A 24,296-nucleotide genomic window follows, 5' to 3' on the forward strand; every position below is an offset into this window, starting at 1 on the left:
GGGGAAAAAATGGAATAATTGAATTGAGGCAGAAATGACTGACAAGGAGCAAAGAGCAGCGTGGAGATGGACACACCTCAGTCCTCCAGCCACTTGGGAGCCTAGAGAAAGCAATTCAGCTATTGGTGACAATGTGCCACAAAGATTGGGCTTTATTGCTAGACTCTGTTTACCTGTATTGAAATTAAGCACTTGGAACACCAGCAGCTAAAATGCAGCTCATGTTGCAACGAAGTTGAGCACCTCACTTCTAGAATTTTCTTTTCTCGACTATGGATCACGCTGGCTTTATTCATAATGTCCCTCATTCTGGGGTGGGGATTGGTTCAGTGTCCTACGAAACGTGGTTTATTTTCAAAAGAATGTATTAGTCTGGGCCCCACTTTAAACATCGCCTGAGTTATGTATAGTTATGGCACTACACTTTAAGCCATTCTGATAATGGTAGCGCCTTCTGCCCATATGTTTAGAGCAGCATTTGTGCCACATTTGCTAGATTAGGAAACTGAATTATGACACCACCATCCAAGCTTGCAACACAGTCTACCTTCAGCGCATCGGTAGAAGCTTTTGGTGTTACTGGAATGGTTCAGGAAAGCCACAGAGCAGAGGAAACCACACTTCTCAGACCTCAAGATTATTCCCTTGTTTGAAGAATGCAGCCAACAATCTGTAATATCCACTCTTACAAGTAAACATCACATTTAAAAAAATGTAGGGGCATTTTAACATGTAACTTTGAGGTGGATTTCCATGCGGAAATCATAAAAACAGCTGTTGAATTTTAAGCTTAGCTGAGGGAAAGATATACCTCATTTGAAAAGTGGTTGAAAAAGAGACATTAATCAACAAATGTGTCTGGTGTTACGAGTGAGCTTTTGAATCCCAGTGGCTAATTTTTGTCGGTGTGTGTTGAAAGATGTCCCCCCCGCTTCAGAGTCACTCCATTCGACAACTGTTGTGTACAAGAAGGTTAACTGGGGGATTAGCTGCAGTTTTCTGTTGTATTTTGGGTCTTGTGGGCCATTTCAGGTCTAGTGTGAATTTAAGTGGAACATTCCCAGATCTTAATTACCTTAGCGCATCAGGGGCATGTGCTAAGAAGACGTTCCCAAGCAGATTTCGGTGCCACATCACCTAGTAAAATAGTTTGGGCTTCAGAAATGTATTGTTTAGTTTTGCCTTAAGTAGGCTTGAGCAAAACTTGGTCATTCTGTGGGAAAGTGCCAAAACAGCAGTGCTTAACCAGGCTTCAGCACCACTGAATTTCTGGCAAATACTAGTTGAGATGAGTTTTCTAAGTGTACCTTCATTCTTCAGTGCAACTTTCTAAGTAGCTCTGACTTCTGTAAGGAGGAGCACAACTTGACATGAGTTTTCCCTCTCAAGGCCAAAATGAAGGGGTTTTTTGCACCTGTTAAAGTAGATCTTTGCCAGCAATGGAAGAGTGACTCTTTGCTGATGTCAGCCTAAACATGGGTGGCGTTTAGTCAGTCATGTTTTTCAGGCTATTTGCTAAAAATGCTCAGCAACATCGCACTGGAGCGGCTGAGGCGAAACACTTGCTGCGGTTGTCTGAGAACTTTTAAGAGCAAATATAATTTTTCAAAAAATCATTTTTTGCTATGCAGGACATTTCAATACAGACACTGCAGCCAGACAAAAGATATTTTGGCTGGCAGAGTGTCTTGACAAGATCCTGTTGTGGTAGTATCGGCGGAAGACTTTTCTGGGAAGAGGGCAAGGTTTTGCTCTGTGAGGCACAAAAAAAATCAATCAAGCTATTCCTCTTAAAACTGCTGGAGAATTGCCCTTGGAATCAGTCACGTTTTCTATTCCTAGGTTCCATGACAGGAAAAGCTGTTTCCTGGATATGCACCGCAGTGCTGCCAAAGAAAACGTGTGCTGTTTTTAATTCCTCAAAAGATTCTCTTCCCTTTGACCCATCTTTGAGTCACTTCTGGAAGGCCAAAAAAAAGGGGTGTTTGGTGTAACATGGGTGGTGATTGTTCAGCAAGGGGCATGGGGGGCGGCTATATTTATAGCTTATCTGTTAATTCTCCATATTACAGCACAGACTTCTTTTTTACAAGAAAAAAGAAAAAAAGAAGAAAAAATATTCTCACCAAGACGAAAACCTGAGAATAAAAGTAATATTACAACTTGAGTTTTCTCTGACTATTTATTGACAGAACTGTAATTTGTATTTTTGCCTGTGCAGGCCACAAATAAATAAGTTGAAGCGGGCTTCTTTTTCCCCACTTTCCAAATTTGCATTGCAAAATGTGAACAGCAGTACTTTTTATTTATTAAGGAAGGTTTACAGATGGCTTAATTGTAAAACTCTTAGGCAGTGTGCACAATAAAATTAGAATAAAATGACCAGTACCATAATACCTTTAAAAGGTAAAGGTACCCCTGCCCGTATGGGCCAGTCTTGACAGACTCTAGGGTTGTGCGCTCATCTCACTCTAGAGGCCGGGAGCCAGCGCTGTCCGCAGACACTTCCGGGTCACGTGGCCAGCGTGACAAGCTGCATCTGGCGAGCCAGCGCAGCACACGGAACGCCGTTTACCTTCCCGCTGGTAAGCGGTCCCTATTTATCTACTTGCACCCGGGGGTGCTTTCGAACTGCTAGGTTGGCAGGCGCTGGGACCGAACGGCGGGAGCGCACCCCGCCGCGGGGATTTGAACCGCCGACCTTTCGATCGGCAAGTCCTAGGTGCTGAGGTTTTACCCACAGCGCCACCCGCCTCCCCCTTTACTGGGGGATAATACCTTTACTGGGGGATTAATTTAAAAGCCATAGCAGTAAGCAAGCTTTTGACTTCAAGCTGGACTCTTGTTTTGGCCGCACGTTAACCAAAAGAAATGATGGCCATGATGCAAGTATGCTGTTGGAATGCCTGAGGCGTTGTGGAGATTTGCACTAGTTTAGGTTGTACTCTGTGCAGAAAGATCGCAGATTGCAGCACAAGTCCTACCAGGGCAAAGAAGCAATGGCTGAAATTCCCTTTGAAAATACTAAAACCAACAGTGATTCAGATGTCTCTCTAGGAAGACACATATGGAAAATGTAATTTTGTAGGAAGCGGTCGCTGCTGAACTTTAGAGTAGATAGCTGCCCTTTAATTGCATTCCAGAGATCAAGGTTTTCCTTGTTGCCTACAGGAAGTGATGGGACAAATCCAGAATGGAAAAATTAATTTCGTGGAGGCAAACATCCACATTACAAAACGTGGTTTTCAAGAGACTTCCACCAGTAAATCTGAGGAGAAGGACTCCACTGAATAATGAGAGACAGTTTGGATTTTCCTAATGTTGGAGAAATGCCCTGCTACTACTGTTTTTGGCTTGCATAAATGTGAATCCAAATCGCAGTGCTGTTGCCTGCATCCCTTCCACGAGATTCCCAAATACCATCATATGCCCTCCAGATTTTTTGTGATCAGAGCCTTATGCAGACAACCCTGTCGGTTTGGACAGGAAAGATGGAATTAAATTCTCTACGTTGCAAATCTTCTACAAACTGATGAAAAACATGACCCCAAGCAATACTAACGTACATTTTTTAAAGAAGCATCTAGTGGGGAAGCTATTATATTTATGGGTTATAAATTGACAGTGAGATAAAAAACAAACATGCAGGGTTTTTCTGCATTATACAGCAAGGTGTATAAAGTTGCTACATTCTTAACGTTACCCCAAGTTTCTAAAATACAAGTTTTTTGTGTTTTATGAACTGATTATACCTTTGCACCTCAAGAGGAAATCTCTGATTCCACACCAGCCAATAACTGCTAAAATCTCTTTAGCTATTTGAGGTCATTTTAGCAAATGACATTAGCAATCATGGTTGCCTTGGCAAAGTAAAAACCTGTTGCTAGAGAAACCAGACATGTCATTGTTCACCTGGTTTTATCTATTCGTAATCTAGACTCCTGTCCGTCAATGGCATTTTTATCACTGTTTATATTTCTCTTTCTCACTGCTGAAGTCGGCGGTTCGAATCCCAGCGACGGGGTGAGCTCCCGTTGCTCGGTCCCTGCTCCTACCAACCTAGCAATTCGAAATCACGTCAAAGTGCGAGTAGATAAATAGGTACCGCTCCGGCGGGAAGGTAAACAGCATTTCCGTGCGCTGCTCTGGTTCGCCAGAAGCAGCTTAGTCATGCTGGCCACGTGACCCAGAAGCTGTATGCCGGCTCCCTCGGCCAATGAAGCGAGATGAGCCCCGCAACCCCAGAGTCGGCCACGACTGGACCTAATGGTCAGGGGTCCCTTTACCTTTTAATCTAGACTCCTGTCCGTCAATGGCATTTTTATCACTGTTTATATTTCTCTCTCTCACTGCTTAAGAGGTTACCAGCTAGAATTGATGTTTCAAGAGAAGAGACAAATTCATGGATGGGAAGGCTAACAGTGGTTACCAGCCATAATGGCTATCTTCTGCCTCCACCGTTAAATGCTGTTGCACTCAGATCCTGACTTGCCAGAGGCATTTGGTTGACCCCTATAAGAACAGAGTGCTGTACAAGATAGGCCCATTGTTGTTTAGTCGTTTAGTCGTGTCCGACTCTTCGTGACCCCATGGACCAGAGCACGCCAGGCACTCCTGTCTTCCACTGCCTCCTGCAGTTTGGTCAAACTCATGCTGGTAGCTTCAAGAATAGTATCCAACCATCTTGTCCTCTGTCGTCCCCTTCTCCTTGTGCCCTCCATCTTTCCCAACATCAGGGTCTTTTCCAGGGAGTCTTCCCTTCTTATGAGGTGGCCAAAGTATTGGAGCCTCAGCTTCAGGATCTGTCCTTCCAGTGAGCACTCAGGGCTGATTTCCTTAAGAATGGAGAGGTTTGATCTTCTTGCAGTCCACGGGACTCTCAAGAGTCTCCTCCAGCACCATAATTCAAAAGCATCAATTCTTCAGTGATCAGCCTTCTTTATGGTCCAGCTCTCACTTCCATACATCACTACTGGGAAAACCATAGCTTTTACTATATGGACCTTTGTTGGCAAGGTGATGTCTCTGCTTTTTAAGATGTTGTCTAGGTTTGTCATAGGCCCATTACCTTGACCCAACTGCAAGGCTCTCTCCATGTTCTTATAAGAGTTCTGGGGCCCAATCAACAGCTTTCTTGCTGAGCAGCAATTTCCCCTCCCCACAGCAAACCCACCCAGAAACAATTCTGGCATTTTCCAGAAGGCCTGGAGGAACAGTTAAGACTGAGAGATGCTGCAGACAGAACGACTGAGCCTGACCTACAAACCGTGAATCAGAAAGTCCCCATTTCTTCCATGACCTCCCTAGGTGACTTTAGGCAAGCCGTTCCCCCTCAGCCCAACCCCGCTTGCAAAAACACACAGTCACTCGGCTTTTTGCTCAGATATTGGAAGGGAGTCAAGTTAGGAGGCAGGTGGTGCTTTTCTCCAAAGGAAAATAATTGGATTGCTCCAGTAAGCTTGCACATTAAGCACTGAAATAATTCTGCTCCCGAAGGAAAGGAGCACAGGGCAGTGCATGTAAATACCCTGCTGGGAATGTTTTTTTGAGGGGGTTCTTCATATGTTCTACAAGGAAAAGAAAGCATGGGAAGACATGCACTCGCAGCATTTTTCTAACATTTCTGTCAGCCAAAACAGTTCTTGCCTTACCTTTTGCATCAGGTATGCATATTCCAAGTTTGGCAGGACACTGGTGTTAAGTTGTGGGTGGACATATCAGACAACACAGCGATTCTTCAAACAGCTCTTGTTTATTCTCAGGCCAGAACAGAACTGAACTGAAGGGTTCAGCCAGCCTGCTTATATAGAGCTCCACTACAACGCAACAGTAACCATTTTCTGTAACTAGCCAATCACTGAACGTCACTTTCAATCCCTTATTTGCATATGTGGACCTGAACTATCTACAGTATCCCGCTGCTGGCCCAGGGTGAGAACTTCAGTACATAACACCTGGCAACTCGATAGTGGCAGTAGTGGAGAAACAAATGGTTATTTCCCCTTGTCTTTTCAGGACAACTGACAATTGTAGCAGTGTTGTTCCTAGAAGGGTGGGGAAAGCTGGTTCCCAGCAGCTGTGGATTTTCCAAAGCCAGGATACATTCACATGCATATAGGTTACCTAAAGACTTCCATTCACCTACTGCTGTAAAAGTGGGTGGTGTAGTAAACATTTTCCAGTGGAAGCTTAATATCTTATCAGGTGATGGATGATTAGCTTTCTCCCTTTCCCACTGGCAGGTTTGAGAAAGGGGTTTATTCCAACACACAATTCCCCTCGTGGGCACATCTGCCGCCTACATGCTACACAGAGCAGGATTTGATTCTGCTTGCATAAACTGGCTCTAATAACTACTTGTGAAGGGAGATACGATCTTCTACCTAGTAGTATACAATGCCTGCAAGGGATCGAAGTGTTTAAAGAAATAAAATAAGGGCCGCTGGGTGGGGAGGGGAGGGGAGGAGAGATGAGTTTGCCTATACTTGTTGCTATGGGCACCATTATCACTGGATTCCATTCCTTGTGTAATGTCAAGAATGTGCTTTATTTCTTAACTCGCGCTCTGCAATTACAAGCAGATGCAGAGACAGATTAGCCAATCAAAGAAGTGCTATTATCTTGCTGATTTGCCACTGCCATGGACTGTTTTAGGAACGCACATTAGCAAATGTAACGAGGATTCCTATAGGACATTATCTCTTGAGAACGAAAAATAAAACGCAGGATTTCCTTCTGTGCAGTGAAGTTTAGAAGAGTTAAAATAACGGATTTAGCTTCCTTGGTAGCTGAAGCTTTTTGGACTGAAAAATGCTTGCACTGTGTGTGTGTGTGTGTGTGTGTGTGTGTGTTGCTTGCAAGCGAGTCACTGTTTCCTTGGCTACCACAACAAACAAGGCCACAGGCAGGCACTGGAGCCAGAAGAAAGATAAACTCTAAACTCTACTTGGCAAATCCAACGTATGCGGAAAGAGCAACAGGAAGAAAAATTAGAAAATGTCAAGGTATTTGGTATGGACAGATCTAGCTGAGACATTTCTGTTTCTTTACCATCTCCAATGAGGAAACTATGCCTATTTCTTCAGGGGCTCAGGGACAGGTTGGATTTGGAGTCGACACATCCATTCAATGGCATCCCAAAGGAGATCAAACACTCTGTATGCCACTATCTTTCAAGGTCAACTCCTATCGCCAGAGGTAAGCGGTCCGCTTGTTGTGCCTGGGAAATATTTCGCCCCAGACAAAAATGGCACTTAATTAAAAAGTGCTTTGAAATGAGTGTCTTAATGAATAAGTTGCTGTCATTTGTCACTTACGAAGCACCTAAATATTTATAGGTGCTGTACGGAAATTAAAGGACAGGACAGTCCCTGCCTGCAGGCACTCGATCTAAAAGTCAAGGAGAGACTAGAGGAGACAAGAATCAGGAGGGAAGAGGGAAGTAAACGAGTCCAGGCACTAATTATTGAAGTTACATCATCTCAGCAGTATCATCTGTCCTGGACGTGTGGCCCTCCCTCTCTTTTAAGCACACACACAATCCAGCAGTTCTTCTGGCAAGAAAGGAAGAAGGGCATTTCTTGCATCTGCTCCTTTTCTAGCCTACGGATGGGGGCCGTGTTGGTCTCCATATTGCCACAATGTTCTCCTTTGAGAGCTGGGGTGCTGTCTCTTGGTCCTCAAGTTGGGCAGAGCCTATGATGCCCTTCCCTTCAGTTCAGAGAGTGTTGCCACACCAAGTTACCACTAGAATGTACAGAGCAAAACTAGGACAATGAGGCATTAAATGACATTGCAGCCTAAATACAACATCTATGCTCCATGTTCACGTTTTCTGCAGATACTTACGCTGCCACCCTGAATCCAAAATCAGATGTTTCACTCAGCACTCAGAAGTAAGTGGCACTCTTTGAGAAGAAAAATGATTGGTTTCACATTTCCTTTGAAATCCTTTTATTATAAATGTTAAGAAGTACAGTAATGCATGAGCAATTCTTCATACCCGGAATGTGCTGCATTGCTTGCCCTCTGGTGGCAAGAAGGAGGGAAATATTAAGAGCAGGAAGTGGCCTGAATATGCTCATTTTAAAATGTACATAAATTGTTTCAGACTCTCTTTGCATTCCACAGCCATTTCACCTATGTTTATACTTTCTCTGTTTAATATTTCATACACACACCAGCCAACTGAGGATAACACTTAATAAATCTGATGAAGCAAAGTGAAAACACACACACACACACACACACACACACACACACACACACACAACAAACACAGGCCAGTTTGCTAGATTGTTGTTATCTAGTTAACGCACTACAAAGTGGGGATCCTCAGGCCCAGGAGCCAAAAGTGACGCTCAAGATTATCCCTGGGCCATGCCCCACTTCCCCATATCTTAATACCTTTTCTCCCCATAAGCCCCAGTCACCCACTACTGTACTTGTTGACCTGATTCTACGTCCTCCTTGGGGGCTTTTACCTGACGAATGAGTCTTTTATGTATCCTGTTAGCCTGGAGGATTTTTTTGGTGTGTGTGTTCATGCACATATGTGTAAAAACCTCTGGCTTTTGCATGGCTAGAATTTATCTTCTCAGTTCTGTTGCCTCTGACCCCAGCCACCACTGGCAGAAGGTAGACCACAAGGGAATGCGACCTACTGAGCTGAAAAACACTCCCCACCGTGTTTTAGCTCTGCCTTACAATTCCTATTCTTTGACCATTTTATCTTTTATTTACCGTACTATTTTATTATTACGTTGTACATTACTTTTGGGGGACAAAATGGCCCATGATGACCTCACTGAAGGCTGCATCTCAAAGTTGATGTGGCAAAAACATTCTTTTTATAGGACACATTTTGGTGAGACAAGGTGGTGACACAAAAACCTTTTGTTGTAGCGCCCGCAGAAGCAGCCAGTAATGTGTATTTAAATCTGAAAATGGGAAGATGTGTGGAATCCTGACTAAGCAGAGAAAGCACCTCTTGAAATCACAGCAAAAAATCTACATATTATTTTTTAAATTACAACATTTTGGAGGGGCCCTTGTTGTTGTTGTTGTTTAGTCGTTTAGTCATGTCTGACTCTTCGTGACCCCATGAACCAGAGCACGCCAGGCACTTCTGTCTTCCACTGCCTCCCGCAGTTTGGTCAAACTCATGCTGGTAGCTTCGAGAACGCTGTCCAACCATCTCGTCCTCTGCCGTCCCCTTCTCCTTGTGCCCTCCATCTTTCCCAACATCAGGGTCTTTTCCAGGGAGTCTTCTCTTCTCATGAGGTGGCCAAAGTATTGGAGCCTCAGCTTCAAGATCTGTCCTTCCAGTGAGCGCTCAGGGCTGATTTCCTTAAGAATGGATAGGTTTGATCTTCTTGCAGTCCATGGGACTCTCAAGAGTCTCCTCCAGCACCATAATTCAAAAGCATCAATTCTTCGGCAATCAGCCTTCTTGATGGTCCAGCTTTCACTTCCATACATCACTACTGGGAAAACCATAGCTGCCCTTGGGGAATCACAAAAAACTGTCCCCATGGTATTACAGCAGGGGACCTATAGTCAATATCTTCAACCAACCAACCAACCAACCAACCTGAAAGATCCTTTCAAATTAGGAAAAAAGACTTGGAGGCCACAAAACACTCCAAGGGTGTCAGATACGGCTCACGTGCTGTGGCTTAGCCATTATGTTTTAAAACACTGATTTTCCTTACGGATTTTTCCAATGCAGGCACAAAGCCACAGCCTGCTTGCGGGAAACAACTTTCTCCAAAGCAGGGGTCAGCAAACTTTTCCAGCAGGGGGCCGGTCCACTGTCCCTCAGACCTTGTGGGAGGCCAGACTATATTTGGGGGTGGGGTGGGAAATGAACAAATTCCTATGACCCACAAATAACCCAGAGATTCATTTTAAATAAAAGCACACATTCTACTAAAAACACACTGATTCCCGGACTGTCCGCAGGCCGGATTTAGAAGGTGATTGGGCCAGATCCGGCCCCCGGGCCTTAGTTTGCCTACCCATGCTCCAAAGGAACTATCAAAAGGAGCATCATTGATATATTAAGAAAAATACCTACATTCACCCACTTATTCAAAGCAGCTTTCCAATTGCTGCTTGATGTTAATGTCCAGCAATGCAAAAATTCTTGGTTGATAAATATCAACATGGTAACATGCATTTATTTAAATTTTATGGATTTGTTTAAGAGCAGATCAGTGGACACACTTATTTTCAAGGAAGTCATAACAAATTATGTAACTTCTTAACAGGTGAAGAGACAGTGCGGAAAAAACCATCCAGGATATGCAGCACTCCAAAGTGGAAACCGTTTAACCATTCCAGCTACCAAAAGTACATTGCTTACCAGTGCAAAAACCAAAGACACAAGCTACAGAAGGAAAGATGACATTTCCAGATTCTCGCTTTGTACCCTACTATAATTATGAGAATGTGATGAAATAGAACTATATTTGATATTACCACATTTATTAAAAATGGAGATAAAAAAGAAGTCAGTGCCATACAGTGGTACCTCGGGTTACATACGCTTCAGGTTACATACACTTCAGATTACACACTCGGCTAACCCAGAAATAGTGCTTCAGGTTAAGAACGTTGCTTCAGGATAAGAACAGAAATTGGGCTCCGGCGGCGCAGCAGCAGCAGGAGGCCCCATTAGCTAAAGTGGTGCTTCAGGTTAACAACGGTTTCAGGTTAAGTACCGACCTCCGGAACGAATTAAGTACTTAACCCGAGGTAGCACTGTACACAAAAGATCAGCAACCCGTTTGCGTGGACAGCATGACAGTACTAGAGGAGTATTGACATGACGTAAGAAATGTAAACAAACAGTTCTGATTGGTCTTCATACAGTGGACGCTCAGGATGTGAACGTGATCCGTGCGAGAAGCACGTTCGCAACCCACAGCATCGCGTCTGCGCACACACGGGTCACAATTCGGTGCTTCTGTGCATGGGCAAAGCACAATTTAGTGCTTCTGCTCATGCGCCGAAACCTGAAAGTAAGCCATTCCGGTACTTCCGGGTTCGGCGCAGTGCGCAACACGAAAACACACAACCTGAAGTGTCTGTAACTGTTATGTACTGAGTTGAATAGGATCCAAAATGCAGCAGTCTGATTGGTCCTAGAACAATAGGATCCAAAATGCAGCAGTCTGATTGGTCCTAGAACAATAGGATCCAAAATGCAGCAGTCTAATTGGTCCTAGAACAATAGGATTCAGAATGCAGCAGTCTGATTGGTCCTAGAACAATGCAGCAGTATGATTGGTCCTCAGGAGCCACCCAATCCAGCTCCAGATGAAAGTGAATTCACAACCTGATTGGCCTACAGGAGAATCCTGGAATTAGCCAATCACGTGCAGCCCATTGTGTAAATAATGTATATAAAGCAGACATTCTGGGGGAACATTCATTCCTCCTCACTACTATGAGCTGAATAAAGAGCATGAAATCCACTCTTGACTCTGAGTATATTTCAGTAACCCTAGGCATGACTGAACTTGCTGTTATTAAGGATTTTGGGCACCAAGTTTTGGAAAGGAAGTAAAATTAATAAAGATATATTCGATGTATATATTTTAATGGGTATTTTCGTATAAATACTGGTTTTATTGATATTGTCATTGATAATTATTATTTTGCGCCCTGTGCGGGGGAACTGCCTGCAACCACCCTAAATCCCAGCCCGGGCAGAGGGCGGGGCAAAGCGGGAGTCTGAGAGGAAGGCCACGCCCCCTGACGTCGAGGCGCATTGCCTAAACACTGAGAGCGGGAGTTCTCCACGTGACACTAGACGGGCCGCGGATTGGAGGAGGAGCCGCCAAACGGGCGCTTTCCGTTCTGAAAGGGGCGGGAGGAAAAGAGAGGCGGGGCGCCGGACAAAGACGCGCGGTAGCGGCGGCGCGCACGCGCACTTCCTCCTCCAGGCCCTCTCAGTCTTAAGAGTTGTTAAGATCAGGGGAGGGGCGTTCCTATCCTAAGTCCCGCCTTCGCGTCAATCGTCAGGTTCAGGTGGGCGGAGCCGTGCGAGCAGAGGCTCTCCGGCAAGCTTGCGTCACTTATCCCGCCCCCTTTTGTGACGCTGCTGCTGCTTTTGATCTTCTGGCGGCCGCCCGCGCCACAGCGGAAGAGAAGGGAGCGGCGGAACGCGAACGTGCCGACGTCGCAGTAGCAGCAGCCGCTAGCGCTAGAAGAGAACGGAGGAGTGACAGAAGCCGGCTTGCGGGTGAGCGTTGCCGCGGAGAGGCTTCAGAATGGGAATCGCCCTCCCTCCTCCCCACTGTGGCGTCATTGGTCCAGCTCGCGCGCGGCGCCCGGCGAAAGTCACGTGAGGCGGCATTAGCCGTTTGAAGGAGGAATGGCGCTCGCGCGCGAGGGGGGGGAGGGGAGGAGAACGGTCCTGTTTAACGGTCTCAAATCACCATCACCAAATTTGTGGTGCTTCACATTATTTTTATTTTTATTTTTATTTTTATTTTTTTATTATTATTATTATTATTATTATTATTATTATTTATTATTCTTCTCAGAGCGGTTCGCAACATTAAAATGCCGTAGGAAACCCCCCCCCACAAAATAGATAATAAAAACAAACCAATAACCCCCTCCTACCACTCCCACAACGCGTTTGAAAGGGTTGCGCTTCCATTAATACTCGTGAGAGCAGCACCGTTATGAAGTCCGCCAAAATGCCACAGCATATCCCGCAAGGTTTCGGGTTCTCCAGAGCTCCTCGTCAGGCTGGAGGGTAAACAAATATGGGGTGAAGGGGGTGGAGCAGCGTGCATGTTTATTGTGAAGGAGGTGAGGACAGGTGCCCCACCTAGGCCCGAAGTCACCCTAAGCCTCAAACTGTCCAAAATTCCCTTTCTCTCTTCTAAAACAGCTCTTCTCTGCTTTCTCACAAGATGCTGTTGCATAGGCAAAATGTTACTTTTATCAGTACGAGAGAGCTTCCAAAAGGCTGATGAATAGGCTCTGTCAATGCCAAGCATAAAGCAAGCCTGGGAACTGAGTCTTATCTCACTCTAGTTGCAACACATCTTGGACACTGGACCACAAGGCTCCTCAACCCCCTTGGCTTCTCATCCCCCTTTCCTGGGAAGGGCGCCAAGAGTCCCACAGACAGGAGCTTTCTGTTCATGCTCAGGAAACTCATCATGGGGCAGGGCTCCTGAGGAGGAGGAGGAGAAAGGGGAGGGGATATATGCTCTGTGCAAATGGCTGTGAACTTGTGCTTGTTTGTGAAATTATCACACTAGCTCCTTCTACCAAGCCTGGATGGTAGAAATAAAGCTTTTTCTCTGAAAATTATCCCTTGAGTGTCTGCTGACTCCCATTTCCCTGTCCCGGGCACAATTCTCTTCCCACCCGAGGGCAAAACCTGAAAAGGCTACAATTGTAGACTCTGGTGCTGCTTGTGTGTGGCAAGGTGTGTTTTTTTTGGTAGCATCCCCCCCCCATTTTGTTGAATGGTCTCTATTATTTTTTCCAAATTTTTATTATTAATTTTCCAAAAGATTTTTCAAACAAACAAACATAAATCTCAGCTGTATTTAAACCAATCTTAGTAACATTGTTAAGTGACCTCCTCGTATCCCCCTGGTTGAATTTCAGTGTATATCATTTTAACAGTTTTCCAAAACCAATATTCTTATAAGATGAACTTCATTACTTATCATCTTTCTTTCTTTCAAATTTGGCATTAAACATATTAATTCATCACATTACATATTTAAATCCTAAGCCTATCTGATATTTGCAAGTTTGGGTACTGTGACCAAGAAGGTTCTGCTATGATATTGTGGCACCAGCCACAGTGGAACTATCAGCAAGAACTCCCCTGCAGATCTCAGACTATTGACTGGTAGACTAAATCCGACCCACAAAGCAATATTGACCATCATTTCCTTCATAAAAGAAAAATGATTTCAAAAGTTATGTATGTATGAGGGGGAGAGAGGTTCCAGACTATTACAACTCTGGGGTTTTCTTTATATAATGCCCTGGATCAGGTAAAAAGTGTTTATTAGTTTATATATGGATCAGCAAATCAGCAGGAATGTGTTGAATAAAATACTTATTTTAAGCTTTGGAAGTTGAGGTCGATTGATGTAAACTTGATTGTTTTGTATCATTATCACATAGCCTTCCAGAGTAAGCGGCATTATATATTTTATTGTCAAGAAAAGAAAACCATGTCTGGTTCAAGTGACTTCAGCGACCCAGTTTACAAAGAGATTTCTCTGACGAATGGCCATATCAACAGAATGAGCCGAGATGAACTTAGAGCTAAACTTGCTGAATTCAAACTTGACACCAGGTAGGCATTTGTCAGGTGTTTGTCTTTTTTGAGGATACATATGCATTTCTGATTTCATATGTAAGTAATAATAATAATTTTATTATTCATATGACGTTCATCTGACTGGGTTGCCCTAGGCCTAGCCAATGTGGGTGGCTTCTAACAAAATACAGTCGGACCTCTGCTCCCGAACACCTTGGGAGTTGAACGTTCTGGCTCCCAAACAATCGAAAACCAGAAGTGAGTGTTTCGGTTTTCAAACGTTCTTTTGGAAGCCGAACATCTGATGGGGCTTCCTATTGGCTGTAGGAGCTTCCTGCAGCCAATCAGAGGCCGCGCTTTGGTTTCCGAACATTTCAGAAGTTGAATGGACTTCCAGAACGGATTCCATTCGACTTCCGAGGTACAACTGTATTTAAAAACAAAACGAAACATCAACCATTAAAAACTACCCTGAGCAGGGCTGGAATGAGACCAGTATGGTCACCTATTATGCATCCCTATTCCTACAAGCTTTTTACAGCCTGAAGAGTAAGTGAAATTAGAGGGAAAGTTTGTCATTTGTTAGTTATTTAGAGTACATTATAAATGGAATGGAACTGAAGACTTGTGGAGAAACTGAGGATTTGATAGTTACAGCTGCTACTGGTAATGTAATTTCTGAACACATGACTTGTTGCATAATTTGTAATTCTAGAGTTTGCAATATAAGTTATAAGTCTGTATATTCTTCAGTTATACAGCAAAAGGAACATGTAAGAGAAGTTTCATATAGCCTTCCTGAAAGGATAACCTGGTAAGAAAAGGGAATTGAAGGGAGAATGACAGCTAGGAAGAAACTCAATAGGATGGTTAGGATGTAATTATAAACAGTTTACCGTTGTGGGCACAAGTCTCAGAATTGCATGCTCCTCCACTATACTACCCATGCTAGCTGGAGCTGATGGGGGCTGTCCAAAGGATCTGGAGGGCACTAGGATGGGATTGGTGGTTTAGCATTATAGCCAAACCCTAAATTGGTTAATGAGCTATGATTAGCTGAAATAAACTTCTTAGCTGTGTACATAATTGGTACTATTCCTGTTTTGCGATTAATTCCTGTCCTATCATCTATCTATCACTGCAGCTTGCCTGGATATGCTTAAGCTTATATGAATCATGAATCAAATGATTGTTATTTTTTTAAGTGTTTCCATTTCACTGCTGACGTCCTTTGTAAAGAACTGGGGTAACTGAATAAGGTGGTCTTTCCATTTTCTAAGACTTGCGATTTTTCTGATTCTTCTAGAGAGATTTTTGGACTTGCTTTAAGGTGGTTATTCCTTTCTCAAGAGAAGACTGTACTGTAGGAGCAACTGCTTTGTGTGGCCTGTGGATCAGAACAGCTCATTGTAATACCTTTTAGGCATTGGCATTTACAAGAGGCAGGGCTAAAGTTTGCAGAGGGAGCCAACCAACAAATAGACCATGAGATTTCTACACTTTGTATTCTACAAATACCATGGCATTTCTACACTCAGCACTTTGCTGAATAAACCTTAGGTGATGGTCAAGCACTGATATATTTTTTTCCTTTGGCAGAGGAGTGAAAGATGTTTTGAAAAAGAGACTGAAAAACTACTATAAGAAAGAAAAGTTAATGCAAAACCAGACTATGAATGCAGATAATTACTATGATTACATCTGTGTTATTGACTTTGAAGCAACTTGTGAAGAAGGAAATCCTCCTGAATCTACACATGAAATCATTGAATTTCCTATTGTCTTGTTAAACACTCGGACATTAGAAATTGTAAGTGACCCTGTTTCTTCTTACTTTTTTATGGGTAGCAAACATTAGATACAGTGTGTTTTGTAAAAGAGAATTTGGGCAATACAGTGGTACCTCTGGTTACAGACGGGATCTGTTCCGGAGGCCCGGCCGTATCCCAAAAACTCTGTAACCGGAGGCGCCCTTCTGGGCACGTGCGCGGCGCAATTGACCATTTCAGCACACACACGTGACGTGCAGATCGCTTCTGCATGCAGATCACTTCTGCGCATGTGCGTGTGGCAAAACAGGAAGTATACACTTCTGGGTTTGCCGCATTCGCAACCCGAAGAGTACGTATCCAGAGGGATAACCCGAGGTACCACTGTATATCCTTTTCTTACAGATATTGTTTAACCTCTTAAAAATAACTTTTAGTTTTTGTTCAGCTTTCAGTTTAAAAGCTTTTTACAGTAATTTAAAAGTAATCACATGTTTGTTCCTGCAACAAAGGTAACTAGAACCTTCAGGTTTTTTTTGTGGAAAAGCAGCCAGCAAGAAAAATGTTACGTTATTACACTGCCACTCCTATATTAAAAACTGCAGCATCCTGCTTTTCATTTTTCAAAGATCTGTTGAGCTTCATTACACATATGTAAGTTTGTCCTCGATAGTGCAAAAAATCACATCTGTACAAGTGTTCAGTGGCTCTGATGATGTGTCCATAGTTCTTTAACAGCTACTGTATGTTAAAAAGGTCTCAGCACTACATATCAGCCGGCAAAGATACCCAAAGTGGAGGCTGTTGAGAATGTCCCTGTCCATAAGAAAATGAGTGTCAGGTTTTCTCTTTCATAAAATGTTGCCATTTCACTGCTTGTGTTCAAATATAAAAAAGCTTGGATGTTGACTGCTTGCATGCTAGTTAATACCTTAATTATTACTCTTTTCTTCTAAAACATTATACATTTTCTGTGATTCTTTTGCATTGTTGCCAAGTGAACCATGTTTTAATATTATAGGAGGACACATTTCAACAGTATGTGAAACCAGAGATTAATCCTCAGCTTTCAGAATTCTGCATTAATTTGACAGGAATCTCTCAGGTAACATTCTCTGCAGCTGACCACAGTTATGAGTGTAAATGAAGCAAGTGCTTGTTATAATAGTCTTGGCTCCTAGTTCCAAGCATATTTATTGGGTATGTTGATGATTAATTAAGTGTGCTTAGGACAACAATGTCCCCCTTCCTTACCTGTTTCCAGATTAACATTTCTAAAATCAATATTTCAAGTACATTAATTATGTGTACATGATTTTCAACCTGTGTTCTTGGGATTCCTAAAGCTCCTTCAGGTCCTTATCAGGGTTTTCTCAATAAGATCGTTGATGGAAGATAGGATTCCCTAAAAGGTAGCTTGAATGATATTGTATCATTCTGAATTTTCCCACACAATGTGCTGGAAACTGTCCCTGGATGGTGTTCAGAATATTCCAGACTGTGCCTCAAAGTAAGAGTTAATCAGCAGGTGTATAATGGTTTCTAGGCAGACAGAGGTTTAAAAGAAAGTTAAAGAGCATTGTTCTGGGAGATAAAAAGGGAAATGTATTGCTCCAGCTATAAGGTATATTCAGATTGTGCTACTATTTTAAATTCTATGGGGATTATGTTGATGGATTGATTTAAAGTTTGTTTTTCCTGTATAAGTGTTAGGAATGCAGCTCCATCTAATGTTGTCAGTCTGTTGTGCAGGGAGTGGTTGAAAGTAGTTACTATCCACTAAATGCAATAGAAAACAATAACGTTTTTAGTTACGTTTTTGTTTTGTTTTTTGAAATCTGTTGTAGACTTGCTAGCAAGCTTTTAAAGATTTATCTTATCCAAGTCCCAATTTGTGTTAATCTTGCTTTTCACAGTTTCTTGCACAATGTTTTTTTAGATCATACCTTGTACAATATTTTTATTTTTGCTCATTGCTGTTGTTACATATTTTCAGGACCTTGTAGATAAAGCAGATGAATTTCCAAAGGTTCTGCAACATGCTGTGGACTGGATGAAACAGAAAGAACTGGGAAGCAAATATAGCTATTCCATATTAACTGATGGGTATGTATTCAGTTGCTTAAAAATAATATTTTTAACATTGCAAAACCATTAATTTCCAATCAAGAAACATATATTGTAAAAATTAAGCCAAATTGATAATCTTAACTCTGTGCTATTCTTTTATGTTGCATCTTTGGAATTATTCAGGTAACTGAAGCTGTTTTTGCATTTTTATCTGAATAGCATGTCATGATGAATAGTTCTGTAAAAGGACTCCCAAACAAAGTTGAATTCAGTGGGGATAATATGTGTAACTATTTCAAGCACGTTGGTATTCATATGTAAGTATTTAATCCAAGTGATTCTTACAGCTAGTGTGCTGGTCGCAACCATGCTCCATTATGTTCCTATCCATATCCAGAATTATGTTCCTACCCATAATTAGTATAGCAAAAAAACAAAAAAACTCTTCTGCATAAAAGTTGCAATTTTGCTATTTGAGTCCCACCTCTTTAATTCTAGCAAGACTGATTCTATATAAAGTAATGTCAAACACCATTGCACAGTTACAAAAACAAAGTTAGTTAATACAGTGACAGAAATTTTAAAAATCCAGCAGAGTCACATAAAACATCAGCGCATAAATGCAATTTTTATCTCACTGTTAAATTAAAAGATCAGGCAAATAGAACTGGTTTTACCTGGCCTCAAAACTCATTGGTTAAAAGGAGTTTTGCCAGTGCAAGGATTTATCCTTGTGCAGTGGAATACTCTCCCCCTCTCCTCCCTGCATACCCACTAAATCTGTTCTAGGGGTTTCCCCAACCTTCTATAAAACGAAAGGGGAGAAGACCGGTTGCCACCTGTCCAGCCTCTGAAGGTGCCCAGAAGATGACCTCCAAAGTTCATGTAATCAGAGACACGGGAGATCCTCATGTGTTGGTCCTATTAGCATGAAAGGAACACCTAACTCACTCTTAAGATACTATGCATATTTTTTCTTTCTTTAAGATCTTGGGATATGAGTAAATTTTTGAATATCCAGTGTCGCATTAGCCGTCTGAAATATCCTTCTTTTGCTAAGAAGTGGATCAATATTCGCAAATCCTATGGGAACTTCTACAAGGTTTGTGTCTCTGTCACTTACATTGCCTGAAACTCAGTGCTAGGTATTTAAAATTTAAGTATATTGTAGACTTATATTATCAATATGATCTGACATACATCATTTTTCATTCAGAGAATTTGTTTATGTTTGTTTAAAAGAGGGAGCATTCCTTGCTAGTTTTTTGTTTTGGTTTGCTGTTACAGTTATCCCTGTAGGGATAACTTGTTTCCTGTAATGATGATGATTTGTCTTTTCAATATTTATTTTTTCCTCTTTGCAAAAACAAAAATATGCCTTTTTCAGTATTATAGCTAGGAAGCATTTTATGTTCTTAAGCTCTAAATGTAAGTTTATTACTTTCTCAGAAAATAAGTGTTGCATATATTTCAAATCCCCCCCCCAAAAAAAAACCCCCCACATTTCTATCTCCATGGCTTCAAAATTTGTGGGAATGTATACATCAAGTCCTAGCTGGCTAGAACTTAGTTTAATCAAAGCTCTGTTCCAGGTGAGGTATACCTCTGGCCAAACCGTTAGCAAACGGCAACCCAGCCTGTAACTGTTGCCTACTGTGCCTTTAGCTCTTCTAAATTGGTTGAGAAGGGTATAATCTTCGTTATTTTGGGTTGTATTGATATTTGTCATACCCAGAGTAGACCCATTGAAATGAATGCATATGGCTGATTTAGGCCTATTATCTTCAGTTGGTCTACTATCAATAGAATTTAGTTGCATATAACCCTTTGTTTGTTTGTATTGTGGCATTAGGCAACTGAACAATTTAATAACAGCAACAACAACAATAATAATGTAGGTGGGTGTATATATATTGGTTCTCTTTCCCACCTCCTCCTGCTTTAGTATCTCTTATTTTCTTTATCAGGTTCCAAGAAACCAAATTAGACTTTCAACCATGCTTGAAAAGCTGGGAATGGACTATGACGGACGGCCTCACAGTGGGCTTGATGACTCTAAGAACATTGCACGCATAGCAATACGTATGCTTCAAGATGGCTGTGAGCTTCGGGTGAATGAAAGATTGCATGGTGGGCTGTTACTGACTGTCTCCTCCACTGTCCCAATAGAGGGAGCTCCTGTACCACTAATGCCAAGTTTACGATAAAAATTAAACATTGAGTTACATTACGTTGAGGACCATACCCAAGAACGCTAGGACTTCAAAAGACTTCCAAGGAGCTTAAAAACTGGTATCTGTTTCCCAGTTTAACAACTCACTGGAATTTACAATTTGTCACAAAACCACTGGTGTTAATGTTGGGTTGTTTTTATGGCCGCCTCGGTTCGTTGTGCTAGGTTTGGTATAAAATATCCAGGTAGTTAAGATGGCTTTCTGTAAAATGTAAAGTCAAAACTAGAAGCATAGAATTGAGTCCACAGGTGTAATACCGTTCTTTTCTCCTTCAATATGAAATAGGTAATTGCAACACTGTTGAACAACACCATTGAATGTGCTGTATCTCTTTTCTTTTGTAGCATACAAGGGTCTGCTTGACTTTGTGAAACAGTGGCCAAATCGACTTTACCTTCTGCTCATATTTCAAAACTTACCTGTTAATTTTTGCAAGTCTTGCTCCAGGAGAGGGAGATTCAGTTTTTAAGTTTCCCTGGCTTTAGCCCAACTAATAGCAATTTCATACAGTAATAACAAACGTTTTTCTTTTTCGTATTCAGAAATGTTTAGGCCTTTAATTGGCCAAAATTAAGCACTTTTTAGACACCTTAAATTGTTGACTTTAGCATGTGCTTTATGCTCTCCCATTTAAATAAGTGGAACTAGAAAGGGCTTGATTTTGGCTGGAATAGGTTTCTGTTTATTTTTCTTCCTTCCATTATGAATCAAATAGTTTGGTTTGATTACTCGACCACTCTACCTCTGTTGTAAAAGGATCAGTGGAGAAGCTTATTTCCACAACATTTTAATAAGATCTGGATTTGATGTGATTATTGCATAAGTTTATTTCTATGACCAAAGACAAACTCTTACATATGTAACTATGCCAAACAGCCTGCAAAGTGTATAAAGCTTTGTTTTGATGTTGACATAATAAATACAAGTCAAGTTTCTATTGGTACATAAAATATTACATAAAAGTGCACATCTTTTTTGTGTTGATGAGTGGATGCTTGTCTTTTGAACTATCCTCCCCTTCTCAAGTAGCTCTGATTTGCTTATATGCACGTTACTCTATTTTATCTTCAAAACAACCCAGAAAGAGTGTTTGAGTAGCTCAGATTTCATAAGGCTCTTCAGGGCTGAGCATGAATTCAAACCCATGTCTTCAGTTCCCAACACTTATCCATTCCCCTGCACTGGGTTTTTGGTTCTACGTGTAGATAAACTCACAATAAAGTTTAACAATCTATGGTATTTATTTAACACTTCAAAAAAATTAGAAAGACCATCCAAAGCAATAAAATACAGTAAGCCCGCAGCTTACATGGGGGTCACATTCCAGGGATAATGTCTAAAGCAAAGATTGTGTGTAGTAAAAAAACAATGGGTTCAATGGCAGATGGGATTGCCAAAGTCTTTTCCTTGATGCCCGCACCTTTCTGCCTGCTAGCTAGCTAACTAGTGAGCGATTGATTACTAAACACATAAAGCTGAATGTGCCCAAGTTAAATGTGCATAAGTTACAGGATTACTGTACGCCAAAACAAAAGATAATGCATATCCTGTACAAAATATTACTGGGCTATAACTCATTGTGCAAAATATATAATAGTCCTCAAATAAACTCTTAAGCTAAATCATAGTCACAGTAATACCATAAATACCGTATTTTCCCATGTATAAGACGCCCCCATGTATAAGGCGTCCCATATCTTGGGGGGCTAAATTTAAAGAAAATGAGGGGAGCTGGCCCAAAGTTGTTGAGCTTTTTTAGGGGTAATTGCATGTGTATCATCACCCCAGCAGGGCCGTTGCTGAGGGTTGGCACAGTGGGCAGCCGTTCCCTCCCACGCCACTGTGGGTGGGAAACGGGGTGCGGGCCGCCAACCAGCTGTCTGGCTGTGCGCAGATTCCCTTCCACACTGCTGCGGGAAACGCTCCCTAGAGCGCGCACCTCCCGCAGCAGCATGGGGTGGAGTTGCGCGCCCACCAACCTACGGGTTTTTTACATGATTTTTGAGTCAAAAAAACTCATCTAATACACGAAAAAATATGGTACTCATCATCTGCTATGAATTCATAGACAACAGAGTCTTGTGGCACCTTAAAGACTAACCCATTTTATTATGGCATAAGCTGTCCTGGTTTGCTGTCCACTTCATGAGAGGCGTATGTTACCTTGAGTTGCAGATCAAATATGATAGCTAACACTGACATTGGTAAGCCGATAAAATAAAAACCCATCTCAAGCCCTAAAATAACTAAAGATGCATCACACTACCAGCTATTGACTTTTGATGTTGATATATTGATTCAAAGAAGCTTGTCTGCTATTGCTGCAGCAAATATTTCTCTTCACATTACATTTCATGCCACAAAATGTGGTGATGCCCTCTAGGTTAAATGGCTATTCATGGGAGAGATAGACAAATTGGCTATTAGGCATAAGAAGGGGGACCAGCAACAAAATATAGTTCAGTGTTCCTGTTTCGTGCCCCAGCCAGCCATTGCCCTCTTCCTAGCTTTCTGATTTCCCCCATCCCATCATTAGCATCCCATTCCCACTAAGCATGCAGAGTCCTCATTAGGCTGTTCCTAGGATTTTCCCCACCAGGGTTTCTCCGCCATTTTTTAAATACTTGATACCTCCCTACTGTGCATGAATGGCATTGTTTAAGCTATGATCAAACTCAGATAATGAATTCATTAATATAGCTATTACTTTTATGTCCTCTTTGTGGTCTTGGAAGCATCTAGTTGGCCACTGTGGAATGCTAGACTTTTGAACTGCTCTAGCAAGACCCTACTTATGTCCTTGAGTTCTTATGTTTACAGTGTAGAGCCCCTGATGTTCCCTTGAACATTCTTGCATGAAGGGGACTTAATTTTTTTCAAGTGAAGCATGGCAACACACAGTGTTAAGGCAGGAGGAACAAGAGAGCAAGACTGCTAACTGGGAATTCTCAGACATTCCCAATAAATTATGTTCAGGGTAAGCACAAAGTTCTCAAACTTCGGTAAACAAGGTAATAGACTGCCAATGTGGACACCTGCCAGCGGAAGGTTTATGGGATAAAGGCTAAAAAAAGAACTCTTGCCACAGGGTAGTCTTTATATAATCTGTTGCAAAATTCTTATCTTTTGGGTTCTGATCCAGCCATAGTTAAGCATTTAAGTCCCACTGGCTTCAGTGAATGAGGGAATCTAGAAGGATATAAAAAATGCTTAACTTTGTTGGAACTGTGTCCTAAATTTTCAATAGCGTCTACAAACATGAGTCAGTGGTCTCATTCACACTTCACTTAAAACCATAGTTTCAACTTAACTGTGGTTTCAAGGTGAATGCCCAGTGTGATAGTGCATGCTGCTGAAATTGCAGTCACTTTGTCCCCACTCCACTTCTGCTGCTGCACTACAAGGAGCTGGTTTGGTTTGGTTTGGTTTGGTTTAGTATTAGTCTGAGCCCAGGCTCATGGTTTGTCAAGAACAAACCATGGTTACTGGTTGTGGTTTATTACAAGCCCCATTTGGATGTAAAGCTAAGCCAACCCATGGCTTAGCTCACACTAGTGCGGTAGCACCAGGAGTGGCCACAGTTTTCTTCCTGTTCAGCAGCACATTACACAGTCACAATTAAGTCATAGTTGAATTTAACTGGTTGAAAGTGATAAGCAAACCAGGCCATTGAGTCACATCTCCAGGTCCAAGCACCAATCAACTGAATGCACATCCCCATTGAAATGGCAGTAGCCATGTCCGCTGATCTGATGCATCTGTGGATGCAACTGGAGGTGTGTAACTGGCACCATTACCAGTGGCCCATGGCTGTAGCTTGAGCACGGCTTCTATTTCACCCTATTTTCTTTTAGTGGGACTGTTTAAAACACACTCCCTTTAAAGCTCTTTCAGAAGTGTGGTTGCTTTTAT

The 24,296-nt window shown here is 42.1% G+C and overlaps 1 protein-coding gene across 2 annotated transcripts; it reads left to right on the top strand.

Moving 5' to 3' along the window:
* The first annotated feature begins 12,011 nt into the window (after positions 1–12,011).
* ERI1 (exoribonuclease 1) lies at positions 12,012–21,361 on the top strand. Of its 2 annotated transcripts, none has more exons than XM_053370932.1 (7): positions 12,012–12,250; positions 14,173–14,347; positions 15,911–16,121; positions 17,102–17,185; positions 18,077–18,186; positions 19,138–19,252; positions 20,118–21,361. In XM_053370932.1, the coding sequence occupies exons 2-7, from the start codon at positions 14,223–14,225 to the stop codon at positions 20,355–20,357; spliced, it is 885 nt and encodes a 294-aa protein (XP_053226907.1). In that variant the 5' UTR covers positions 12,012–12,250; positions 14,173–14,222; the 3' UTR covers positions 20,358–21,361. The 2 variants fall into 2 exon arrangements, with proteins under 2 accessions (XP_053226907.1, XP_053226908.1); XM_053370933.1 differs by lacking the exon at positions 12,012–12,250 and adding an exon at positions 12,753–12,772.
* Positions 21,362–24,296: the final 2,935 nt, after the last annotated feature.

Source organism: Podarcis raffonei, chromosome 17, assembly GCF_027172205.1.
Source record: "Podarcis raffonei isolate rPodRaf1 chromosome 17, rPodRaf1.pri, whole genome shotgun sequence".
NCBI lineage: Eukaryota > Metazoa > Chordata > Lepidosauria > Squamata > Lacertidae > Podarcis > Podarcis raffonei.

Coding starts and splice junctions, on each gene's coding strand:
- ERI1 (XM_053370932.1), top strand. CDS start 14,223: ATGTCTGGTTCAAGTGACTTCAGCGACCCAGTTTACAAAGAGATTTCT. Junction 17,186..18,076: donor ATTTGACAGGAATCTCTCAG/GTAACATTCTCT, acceptor ACATATTTTCAG/GACCTTGTAGATAAAGCAGA. Junction 19,253..20,117: donor CCTATGGGAACTTCTACAAG/GTTTGTGTCTCT, acceptor TTTCTTTATCAG/GTTCCAAGAAACCAAATTAG.